Source organism: Coregonus lavaretus (genome assembly GCF_964263955.1).
Source record: "Coregonus lavaretus genome assembly, chromosome: 25".
Lineage (NCBI taxonomy): Eukaryota > Metazoa > Chordata > Actinopteri > Salmoniformes > Salmonidae > Coregonus > Coregonus lavaretus.
The window spans coordinates 29,978,355-29,991,472 of record NC_140012.1 but is presented as its reverse complement, the minus strand read 5'-3'; the positions used below and the strand labels follow the sequence as shown (position 1 = coordinate 29,991,472).

General features: G+C 42.1%; 1 protein-coding gene across 2 annotated transcripts; it reads right to left on the bottom strand.

The window, feature by feature from the left end:
* Window positions 1-3,113: 3,113 nt before the first annotated feature.
* rab4a (RAB4a, member RAS oncogene family) lies at window positions 3,114-10,141 on the bottom strand. 2 transcript variants are annotated; one of them, XM_084141679.1, is made up of 8 exons: window positions 10,096-10,141; window positions 8,990-9,070; window positions 8,418-8,532; window positions 7,891-7,953; window positions 7,388-7,542; window positions 6,677-6,772; window positions 6,352-6,496; window positions 3,114-5,196 (listed from the first exon to the last, which is right to left on the bottom strand). In XM_084141679.1, exons 1-7 carry the CDS (start codon window positions 10,124-10,126, stop codon window positions 6,381-6,383), a joined length of 657 nt encoding a protein of 218 aa, XP_083997805.1. In that variant the 5' UTR covers window positions 10,127-10,141; the 3' UTR covers window positions 3,114-5,196; window positions 6,352-6,380. The 2 variants fall into 2 exon arrangements, with proteins under 2 accessions (XP_083997805.1, XP_083997806.1); XM_084141680.1 differs by lacking the exon at window positions 10,096-10,141 and adding an exon at window positions 9,554-9,658 and having other exon boundaries at window positions 3,115-5,196.
* Between the last annotated feature and the right edge of the window lie 2,977 nt (window positions 10,142-13,118).

Below are 13,118 nucleotides of genomic sequence, written 5' to 3'. Positions count from 1 at the left end.
GTACACGCTGGCCCATCTACTGTTGCTAGCCCCAATTCTGATTGTGCTCTGATATCTGCTTCACTGATTTTTGCTCTCGTAAAAGCCTGGGTTTTCTGCACGTTAACACTAGAAGCTTTTTACCTAAAATTGATCAATTGAAAGTGTGGGTTCACAGCTCCAATCCAGATGTGTTGGTCATTACTGAGACGTGGTTAAGAAAGAGTGTTTTGAACACTGATGTTAACCTTTCTGGTTATAACCTTTTTCGGCAAGACAGATCTTCCAAAGGTGGTGGAGTGGCAATCTTTACCAAGGAACACATTCAGTGCTCGGTTGTCTCCACCAAGTCTGTCCCCAAACAATTTGATTTGCTGGTTTTAAGCATTAAACTTTCAAATAGCTCTTTGTTGACTGTTGCTGGGTGTTCTCGTCCACCATCAGCACCGGCCTGTACCCTAAGCTCTCTCCTGGCCCCTTACACTAAGTCTGAATTTGTCCTGCTAGGTGATCTAAACTGGGACATGCTTAAACCACTTGACCAAGTCCTAAATCTTTCTCAGATTATTACCAATCTCACAAGGTATGACTCCAAACACCCAGAAAGGCTACTCTCCTTGATGTTATCCTCACAAATAATCCTGATAGGTATCAGTCTGGTGTTTTCTGTAATGACCTTAGTGATCACTGTTTTACAGCCTGTGTTCGTAATGGCTGCTCAGTGAAACGACCTCTCCTGATTTGTCATAGACGCTTGCATTTTTTTATGAGCAAGCCTTCCTTCGTGACCTGGCCTCTGTAAATTGGTATAGAATCAGCTTGATCCCCTCTGTCAAAGATGCTTGGACCTTCTTTTTTGATATTTTCAGTGGTATTGTTAACAAACACGTCCCAATAAAGAAAATGAGCAGTTTAGAGGGAACATTGGCACTCACTATATTGTCCTGTTCTCAGCTTATTGCACTTTGTACCACCAGGCCCCAGCCAAGGGAAACTTTCTGGAGGAATAGGAACACATTTTTCCACAAGTGACTTCAACAGCACATTTGCCTATGTTCTGTATATACTGTACATTTTTAGGGTCTACATTTAGTTTAGTTGAGTTTAGTTTGGTTGAATTTTGTTGAGTTTTCAAGTATGTGTTATTTTGTCTTCTGTTGTCATCATATATTAATTTTATTTGTCAGTATTGTTTTAACAAGCACAAGTTTTATTTCCACCTATTTAAGACCATAAAACAACATTTAGTACATATTTTTATTAAATAATTAGCAATAAATAGATGTAATAAGTCGTAGATAACTTGTACTTAAGCCATTGTTGACAGTTTGTGCAATATTATGTTTCAAATAGCTGCAACCTGGCCAATGCTTTCAATTACAGTGATCATAGCCATGGGATGTGTGCATTAAATGTAATACGCTACCAGCTATGGATAACAATTGATTCACTGATATGTGAAAGTAAGCTGCTCGTACACAACATGTTAATGTTAAGTATGGCACAATACCAATTTTACTGCAGCAATAACATTAAGGTCTTTATTCATTAAAAGCTTTGGAAGATCTTCCTGTCAGTGTAATGGCTTGTCGGTGCTATAGTAAAGTATGTTAATGTAAAACTATACTGAACAAAAATAGAAAAGCAACATGCAACAATTTCAATGATTTTAATGAGTTACAGTTCATATAAGGAAATCAATCAATTGAAATACATTCATTAGGCCCTAATCTATGGATTTCACATGACTGGGCAGGGGCGCAGCCATGGGTGGGCCTGCGAGGGCATAGGCCCACCCACTTGGGAGCCAGGCCCACCCACTGGGGAGCCAGGCCCAGCCAATCAGAATTAGTTTTCCCCACAAAAGGGATTTATTACAGACAGAAATAATTCTCAGTTTCATCAGTTATCTGGGTGGCTGGTGTCAGACCATCCCGCAGGTGAAGAAGCAGGATGTGGAGGTCCTGGGCTGACGTGGTTACACATGGTCTGCGGTTGTGAGGCCAGTTGGACATACTGCCAAATTCTCTATGGTAGAGAAATTAACATTCAATTCTCTGGCAACAGCTCTGGTGGACATTCCTGCAGTCAGCATGACAATTGCATGCTCCCTCAAAACGAGACTTCCGTGGCAATGTGTTGTGTGACAAAACTGCACATTTTAGTGGCCTTTTATTGTCCCCAGCACAAGGTAGCACCTGTTTAATGATCATGCTGTTTAATCAGCTTCTTGATATGCCACACCAGTCAGGTGGATGGATTATCTTGGCAAAGGAGAAATGCTCACTAACAGGGATGTAAAATGTGTGCACAACATTTGAGAGAAATAAGATTTTTGTGCATATGGAACATTTCTGGGATCTTTTATTTCAGCTCATGAAACATGGGACCAACACTTTACATGTTGCATTTATATTTTTGTTCAGTATAAATTACTTGGAAAAAAGCCTGTAGGAGTTGAGTTGTGGATCACCGTCAACATGAATGGCACACTTGTATGGAGGGATTAAATGTCCAGCTCCAATTGATTAAAAATGTCACAACTATTTTGTTAAGGTGTTGTTATTTTGTATGATCAAACTTAAATATTTATTTTTTGACACTGTGTGCTAGCCTTAACAAAATGAATTAACTACTCTTTACTAAATCGTTTGACTTATTTGATTGATCTGCCTGTCGAAAAACATACACCAGTTAATATCTACTATAGTAATGAGATTGAAAGGCATATTCCTCAACACTACCACAGATATTCTTCAAAATAAAATCTGTTGGAGTGTCATTTAACAAAAATACAGACAATGCCATCCTGTACTATGCTCAAGTGTAACAAATGGGACAAGAGGGAAGAGGACATACAGTACCATAAAGGAGGACTGATGGGCATTTTTGGTACTGTAACTGGCAGAGCCTGGAGAAGTGTTTCGTCTCAGGAACCATATCAATATGATACAGCAATCGTGCTCCAGCAAACGGTCAATCTAAGCAGACAGACAATGACATTCTGGAGCCTTCCATTTCACACAGGCTGCATTTAGACAGGCAACCCAATTCTGATCCTTTTCCCACTAACTGGTCTTTTGACCAATCACATCAGATCTTTTCACATCATATCTTTTTCAGAGCTGATCTGATTGGTCAAAAGACCAATTAATAAAAATATATAAACATAGCCAGAGTGCACTGAAAAGCCCATGATCTGCATTAGGAAAATGGTCATTGAATTAAATGACTGTCGTCAATCATATTAACTTTGGTGCAAGGTGTCAAAAGGGAAGTAGCTCACCCTGCATTGGCTCCATCTGTGAGCCAGCTTATCCACCTGTGTAATAACAAAACCTGCACAACTCCATAACTATACTATTACATAGCTATGAATAATTATTAGAAAGTTACTATAGTAATTACATTTTATTTCACAGGTATAACAGCAATTTAACGTGAAGTGTTACCAAGTATTCTAAATGGATATTACAGACACACTTAAGTAATAAAGAGGAATCACCTTATAAAAATATACAAACATACATTTTTAATAGTTTATTTTAAAAAGAGCTTCTATATTATTGAGAATAAATTAAAAAGGCATGACATGACTCATAACAATTAGGGGGCAAAAAACAACTAATAATATCAACACAAAGAACAACCCAAATAATGGGTCAATGAAACCAGCAGGCGTGAGACAGTGCTGATTGATAATTCTCACCGTAACATGACATGTCATAATTGATAGATTATTCTTCAGCTAATAATGAAATACTGATATTCAGTCCATAAAATATGCTTTGAGGCAGTGGTTCCCAAACTTTCACTCAGGCCCCTCTTCCATCACTGGGGAACATCCGACGACCCCCCTGGCGCACCACGTCTATTTCTATGGGCACAAGCACCGTCCATGACACAAACAGTTCACAACCCTCGTTGGCAGAGACATTTCTGCAGTTCTAAAGCTAATTTCCTGCAATACCACACATTTTGCCATGTCTTGTGTGTTCATGTGATATCTGAGTGACTCAAACATTCCAACAAAATCAAAAACTTTAGCTGACACAGGCTAGTTTATCTGGACATTTTATAATTTGTTTTTACGTTTACCCCTTTTTCTCCCCAATTTTCGTGATATCCAATTGGTAGTTACAGGTCGAGAGCCATGCGTCCTCCGAAATACGACCCTGCCAAGCCGCAATGCTTCTTGACACACTGCTCGCTTAACCCGGAAGCCAGCCGCACCAATGTGTCGGAGGAAACACTGTCCAGCTGTCGACAGAAGTCAGCTTGCAGGCGCCCGGCCCGCCACAAGGAGTCGCTAGAACGCGATGGGACAAGGAAATCCTGGCTGGCCAAACCCTTCCCTAACATGGACAATGCTGGGCCAATTGTGCGCCGCCTCATGGGTCTCCTGGTCATGGCCGGCTGTGACACAGTCTGGGATCAAACCCGGGTCTGTAGAGATGCTTCAAGCACTGCGATGCAGTGCCTTAGACTGCTGCGCCACTCGGGAGGCCGATCTGGACATTTCTGACAAGTTATAAATAGCTCTAAGGTCTGCAATGACAAGAGGAAAACTGCTGATATACTACCAATTTAGAAACTGCACCCTGAGCATTCTGCTATTACAACTTTCAAGAGTAAGTTGAAAGCCTGACAGTTCCTTAAACAATAAATAAATAAATAAATAAATAAATAATTGGGCCTTCCGACGGGGGCGCGCCCCACAGTTTGGGAACCACTGCTTTGAGGGACTGTATGATGTGTTCTTTATACAGATAATACTGTACATAATGCAAGATGCAATGGGTAGGGTAGAAGTACAGGGGTGTAAGTAAGATGTCAGGTCCCATAATAATATAGCATCTCAGACTTAGTGTGCTGATCTAGGATTTGGTCTCCCTGTTATCTTGTTCATTATTATCTAAAAGGAAAAACTAATCATATCAGTACTCCTACTCTGAGACGCTTTATGAATACAGCCCAGATGATTGAAGGGCTTGAGGAGATGAAACAGGACTCTCTGCCTGTGTCTGAGGGGTCCAGGAACAAGCTCAGCGTTCCAGTGTGAGGCCAGGAATCCAGGATTCTCTGTGGGTCTCTCTGACGGAACATCCGGAAGTTGGGAAGTTAAAAGAAGGTCAGGGAAGAGTCGCTCCGCCATGATGAGCTCTGTATCATGTTCCCTACATCTGTCATCTTTCCTCAAAGTCTTCACCAACATGCCTGAAAACAAGGACAGAGAGAGGTTTGAATCCATACACACACGTGAGTGGGGATCTTGTAAATTAGCCCCTTTAGCTAAGAAACCTCTGTGTCAACGTGCAGTTAATAGTTACATTTTGTTACAATTGCGTGCTGGCAATATTTGGCAAGTACTCAACTCTACACTCTGTAATTGACAAGATAATTGAGCATTTATTTTTGTAGACATTGTACCCCTCTATTTATGCCAGGCATTTTTTGTGAAATACTACAATACCCAAATAAGGCATTTCAGAGACCCTTAATGCCTTGCCCCAACAGGAGTCAGCAGAACCTCGGGTTAAATATATCTGCCCAGAGAGAACACTGTATTGACAACAGTTGTGTGGAGCCACATCCAGACAGCTTCTGAGCAGGGTCATTCGATCATTTTCAAACGGTTGAGCCCCTTTAGCTTCCCCTCTCACAAAAGAGGTGGAGTCACCCAAGGGAGAGATACAGTATGATAGAATAAAACACTGGACTTAGGGAGTTACATTTGGGACACAACCATTAACATGACCCTGAAGTATGATGATACTGGTGAAAGTAGTGTCAGAGATCACCTTTTAGCAAGCCTCTTCAGGGAAACCATTTGAGAAGAACAAGGATCAATCAGCATTGTGATAATCCCCTTATGTATTTTATTGTTTGTTTGTTTTGACAGGACAGATGTAAGTACAGATAGAGAGGGGTACAGAAAGTAGTTAAGGGTACAGACAGTGGGCCGAGCCAGGGCTCGAACCCCCCGTTGCCGAGGGGGCAAGTGATGATCCTGACACCAATAATGCTGATAAAACTAGCCACGTTTCAGCATTTGGTTTCATTATGGCCCAATCTTTAAAGCTCACGGCGGTGCTCCTCAAAATGACAAATTAATGCTTTACCTGCTCCATGCAAAGCAACACAGACAACTGTAAAATGGAGAGGACTTTTGAATGGCCTCTTACATAACATGTGAATGTGAAAAGCACCATCTACGATTACAACTGTATTTGTGCGTGCTATTTTGAGAGGGAGTTGTTTGGATGTCACTAAACTGAGCTACTAATTGAGTTACTAGTGTGATAACACAAGGGCAAGTCCCAGAGCAGAATCCTTTGCAGTAGGCAGCTGTGAGGGGGAGGAGTCTCTCACCTTGGATCTGAGCACACTGAGCGTGTTCACTAACAGCCACAATCCTGGGCGCTCTCGGCCTGTCCCCTGCGAGGGGAGCGCAGCTGGCGCAGCGCCGCGTCTCCGTACTGGATCCCTGATCCCATCCGCTCCGGGTCCAACTCTCCTGGAAGAGAACAGAGAGAGAGAGAAAAGAGTGAGATGGAGAGTGAGAAAGAGAGTTGCGCAAGAGAGAGGGAGGGAGATAGAAATAAAGTCCCTGAGCTGAAACAGTAGAGTTCAGCTGGTAAACTACAATTTCATTGCTGTTGGTTAAGGTGAGAAGATACTGATTGCAGAGAGATACCTGACTCTATCTTGTTGAGGATTTTCCTGGCACACTGCACAAAGGCCTCCTCCACGTTCTCCCCTGTCAGAGCACTGGTCTCCAGAAACATAAGTTCTGAAACAGACAAGACAGCGGGACACAATATTAACATTGATTATCATCAATGTTGGTAACATTTGAACACCTAAGCCTAAGTCAGTCCCGTGTAGCTCAGTTGGTAGAGCATGGCGTTTGCAACGCCAGTGTTGTGGGTTTGATTCCCACGGGGGGGCAGTATGAAAATGTATGCACTCACTAACTAAGTCGCTCTGGATAAGAGCGTCTGCTAAATGACTAAAATGTAAATTTAGCTGTGGAGGACATGAATTGCAATGGTTCTGTGGGCACTAGTTCACACCAGTGAGTTGTCCTACAGTGACCTCTAGTGGAGTATTCGCAGTGCAAACAATCATAAATTAGGATTTTATGGTAATTGCTTCACCTTGGCTTCTGTGGAATTCCAAGACGTTCAGATCTACAGCAGAGGGTAGGGGCTAGATTTGGGTCTGTATGCATCAAGCTTCTCAGAGTAGGAGTGCTGATCTAGGATCAGTTTTGCCTTTTTTGAACAAAATTAATAAGACTACATAGAGGTTCTCCTCCAAGATCAGCACTCCCAGTCTGAGATGCTTGATACATACAGCCCTTGGAATTTAGCGTTAAAGGGATCATCAGTCATACTAAACACACCATTTTCCTGAGCAAAGCGAGACGCCTCCAGGAAGGTGACCTCCCGGTCTGCGTCCAAGTCCTTCTTGTTACCACACAGGATGATGACAATATTTTGGCTGGCCAGCATCCTGGCGTCCGTCAGCCAGTTGGTCAGGGCGTTGTAGGTTTCCCGGCTGAGGACGATCAGGTCAATGGAGCGAGAGGGAGAGCAGTGGAGACATACAAATCAGACTTGATGGTTCTGTTCACTTTAATCACATTCGACTTTAGGAAGGTTAGAGCAGTGTTTTCCAAAACAGTCGATCGGAAGCCACTGTGCTACCAATGAGTCATATATCTAGGTCCCATTGATACGTACTACATTCAATATTTGTATTTTTAGAAACAGTTGTGTTTTGTTTATTCACAAAAATGGACGACAGCTCCAAAACAGCATACCCGTTGAAGGTCCACCCATAATAAGGCAAGGATTATTTCTCCTCAACTCTCCTGATCACCTATGAGTAGGTCATTTAGCCTACCTGGTGATGTCATACACAAGCAGTGCTCCTGCAGCGCCTCTGTAGTAACTCCGTGTCACAGACCTGGGAGAGGAAAGCAACTAACATCAGTTGAAAATACATAACTGCATCAATTTGAAAATTTGACACATAATTACATTTATTAAATTAACATTCTCAAATTTGACATTCTCCATCTCCTACTATATCTATAGTTAGCTATACATAACATAATTTAGTGCTGTCCTCCAAAGCTGATCCGGTGCCATCCAAGCTGGATAAGGAGTTGGCCAATGTGCAAAACAAAATGCTCTATGGTGCTCAGTAGTAGTGCTTCAGAATTGTTGCTGCGCTCCGCATTATTATCTCCCCCACAACAGCTGGCCATGATTCATTTACTTGCTGTTCCAAGGATCTGGCACACGTTCTCTAATGATCAGCTGGAGATGGGCATGCATGAAACGGTCCAAGCTGGTTTGAGAAAAATGTCTAACGCCCTGCCACAGTAGGGGTAGGTCTGTGAAATGCTCTCACATACTGTACAGTACCTGAATCTCTCTTGTCCCGCAGTGTCCCAGATTTGGAGTTTGACATATTTGTTTACCACGTTGATTATCTTTGAGCCAAACTCCACTCCGATGGTGTGATTCGAATCGTCTTTGACTGTGATTTAAATGAAATCATTCCACGTTAATTTACATTTTAGTCATTTAGCAGACGCTCTTATCCAGAGCGACTTAGTTAGTGAGTGCATACATTTTCATACTGGCCCCGTGGGAATCAAACCCACAACCCTGGCGTTGCAAACGCCATGCTCTATCAACTGAGCTACATCCCTGCCGGCCATTCCCTCCCCTACCCTGGACGACGCTGGGCCAATTGTGCGCCGCCCATGAGTCTCCCGGTCGTGGCCGGCTGCAACAGAGCCTGGATTCGAACCAGGATCTCTAGTGGCACAGTTAGCACTGCGATGCAGTGCCTTAGACCACTGCGCCACTTAATATCACAACACATACCCACAACAATGCCTATTCATTTATTCAAAGTTAATTTAATCATAAATTGTAGCCTGTCCCTAAAATAAGCTACATGTCAATACAATCCATTGGACAGAACTTACATCTCTTCTCAATAAACTGGTGAAGAAGACATGATTTTCCAGTTCCTGCATTCCCAATCACTAGGAATTTGAACAGGAAATCTAGAAGAGGAGAAAAAAAACTAAGTTCATTTTATTTCATAATCATTCTCATCATTAGAGAATGCATATTCATTAGGCTAGTTGGATAGATAGCTAGCTAACGTTAGTTAAGTAACAGGCGCACACAACAGGCATCCAGAAGACGTTCATCAGCTTGCTAGCAGAACTGAAGCTATTTTTTGCTTCATGTATAACGTTACATTTGCGTCGACATTTAGCTAGCTAGCTAGTTGTCAAACATTCAGATGGCTATTTAGATAGCTAACTAAGAAACCAATTAATGATGCCATTTGACGGACATGCAAGCTATCTAGCGAAAGTAAAGTTAGCCAGCTAGCTAATGTTAGCTAGCTATACCCCCATCCACGAGTAAACATGAAAGCATAGCATGGGCTATTTGTTTAGATGGCATTGCAATACACCTGCTCCATCGCCTCTGGCTATCTATTGTGTAACGCGACCCGACTAGTCAAGATTTCTTACCGTATGTCTCAGACATGGCAAGGGTTGTGTTTTATTAGCTAGCAATGTCCTATTGTATTTCTTGAGGCACTGCAGCTTCGAAATTAATTGAAGGAAAATCCCTAATAGCCGTGAATCCTACTGGATTTTCCCTCTCACTTCCCGTAGGACGCTTTTTCAAAATAAAAGCTCCATCAATCAACATAAAAAAATCGAGTATCAATAATATAGTTAAATATAATTACATTATTATTGCATGTATAGTTATATTGAAAGATCATTTTTACTTAGCAAATAGACAAATCGGGTTACTTTTGCATTACTAAAATTTTCTGAAGAAAATGTGTGCGCTTGTTTTGTCAACATAAAATGGAATTACTAATTTCCAATGTGCGGCTTACTTGATCGAATATAAGTTTCGTACTGGTTAGGTTGTTACGAATGCACTGATATAAGTGAACGCACGTCGCCTTTCCGCAACTTTGTAAAAAACTACTTTGTATTGGAGTTGTGCCTATTGTTCACACGCGTATCTGCCTTCTCACTGTCTAGAATGGTCCCACCTGATCTCGCCTCCTCCCGCCTGCCTTCCATCTTTGAGGACACGTATTTCCATTGTTTGAGCGGTCACTGGACTATCTGGACTATCTTGTCAATGTAATAGATAATCTTTAGTATTGACACAGAGCTAGCCTGGTCTCAGATCTGTTTATGCTCTTAGCTCCATTGCTGTCATTGTCAAGCCGTACATGGTTGGCATGATGGCACAAACAGACTGGCACTCTGGCTTTCTACGATCTAGTCTTCTTCTTCTGCTATGATATAATGGCGGTCCGCAAACAAACATTTTACTAAATAAACTAAAGTTAAAAATAAATTATAAAAAAAGTAACAATAAAAGAACAATAATGAGGCTATATACAGGGGGTACCGGTACCGAGTCAATGTGCGGGGGTACAGGTTAGTCGAGGTAATTTGTACATGTAGGTAGGGGTAAAGTGACTATGCATTGATAATAAACAGTGAGGGGGGGGGGGTCAATGCAAATAGTCCGGGTGGCCATTTGATTAATAACAACACATGCTCCACTGTTTCATCGACCATACACTCCAGACACAAACCTTTCACATGCTTACCAACCAGATGTAATGACGCGTTCAATGTACAATGTCCTAGATGCAATCGAGCAAACACCACCTCTTCCTTCCTAATCTGACCTTTGAATCTTGGTCCACTGACCTTTCTTTGGAGGGCATATAAATGCTGGCCCTTGGGCTCAGAGTCCCATCTCTTCTGTCACACGTCTATCAAAATGGCTCTGATCTTACATTTGGCCTCACCTCTAGCCAGCGGCACATTAATATTCATTATATCTCGTTTTTAAAGCTCTTTTAGCTATCTGGTCTACAATTTCATTACCTTCCACACGCAAATGGGCTGGGACCCAGAAGAATCTCACTACTACACCAAGTCTCTCAATTCTCCATAATAACATTAATACCTCCAATAGTAGGTCACTCTTATTGGATTTGCCAGATGATAAACTATTCAATACAGACAGGGAATCTGAGCATACTATAATTCTGACAGGTTGATAGTCCTCCACCCACTGGAGGGCAACTACTATTGCCAACAGCTCAACTGAGTATACTGACAGTTCATCTGTTAGTTTCTACATATCTGCACATCAAATTCAGGAACGTAAACGCCTGCTCCTGTGCGCCCACTATATGGGTCCTTGGATCCATCTGTGAAAAGCGGTAAAAATGCATAAAAACTTACCAATGTAATTGTCAACCAGTTTCCCTATATCACTGACTTCTGACCAATGTTTTATTTTCTCTCCTGTTGTTGTTAGATCAACAACAGGATCTTGGAGTAACCACAGACGAACATCCCCTATCACCAAAGAAGGGCCAACCTCCAACTTCCTCAAACCACTCTCATCAGCAAGCTTTCCAACTGTCCAACCAAAACCACTGCCTTGTCTACTAGTATATTCCCCAGTCATCTAGAACAATAGCAGTGGGATGATCAACCTCACACCCTTTCAGCCTAACCCAATAAGCTAATGAAAATGTTTTACACCGTATATCCAAAGGCATTTCACCTGCCTAATGCACACATACAGATTATTGATTTAAATGCACCAATACATATCCTTAAAGTTATATACTGGATTCTGTCCAGCCTCTGAAGTCAAGTCTTTGCTACTGTTCCATAAACTATACACCCGTAATCAATTGTCGTCCTGATCAGAGCTCTATAAATATCCATCAACGATTGTCTGTCAGCACCCCATTTATAACCAGAGACCGAGCGCATAAGATTCACTACCTTCTTACACTTTGTTTAAACATTTATGACATGATCTTTCCATGTATATCGCTCATTGAATCATAGGCCCAGATATTTGTACTTAGAAACTCTCCCTATTGGCTGTCCATACAGAAACAACTGTATATTATCAGAACATACAGCAAGACTACGCCACTGACAATTTAAAACCCGGACGACGCTGGGCCAATTGTGCGTCGCCCTATGGGACTCCCCATCACGGGCGGTTGTGAAACAGCACGGGATCGAACCCGGGTGTGTAGTAACGCCTCTAGCACTGCGATGCAGTGCCTTAGACTGCTGCACCACTTGGGAGGCCCAATCGACCATCTTTCAACATCCACTATAGCTTGTTGAATAGATTTGGTTACGAGAGACATTCCTTCCCCTCTTCCAAATAGCTCCATCATCAGCATATAGGGAAGCCCCAATACCCCTACCTACATTCGAACCTTACTAGTGTCACGAACCGGCTCAAAGTTCGTAACAAAAAGGGAGACACTGTGGAGACAAGGAATACCAAAATATATATTTATTAACTAAAGTAGACTAAGTATAATTAACAATGGTGTGTGTAATCAGTAATCAGTAGTGTAAGTGAGTGTTTTGCATGCATAAATGTAATAATGCAAGGTGTTGAAAGGTGCCAAAGCAAACAACCAAAAACCACAAAACTACCACAACAAAAATCAATCAAGGTGTCTGCATGGAGAGAGTCTCCCCAATGAATGTAGAAGAGGTCCATTTATCCTGGTACACACCCGGGCCCAGGTGTTTCCCATGTAGCTGACGACCCTCCCAACTCCGCCCACCGGCATCCTAATAAGGAAACAAGAGCAAAGAGAGAGAATACGGCAGACAGAGTGGGAGGATCGTCACCCCCCTCCACATTCGAACCTTACTAGTGTCACGAACCGGCTCAAAGTTCGTAACAAAAAGGGAGACACTGTGGAGACAAGGAATACCAAAATATATATTTATTAACTAAAGTAGACTAAGTATAATTAACAATGGTGTGTGTAATCAGTAATCAGTAGTGTAAGTGAGTGTTTTGCATGCATAAATGTAATAATGCAAGGTGTTGAAAGGTGCCAAAGCAAACAACCAAAAACCACAAAACTACCGCAACAAAAATCAATCAAGGTGTCTGCATGGAGAGAGTCTCCCCAATGAATGTAGAAGAGGTCCATTTATCCTGGTACACACCCGGGCCCAGGTGTTTCCCATGTAGCTGACGACCCTCCCAACT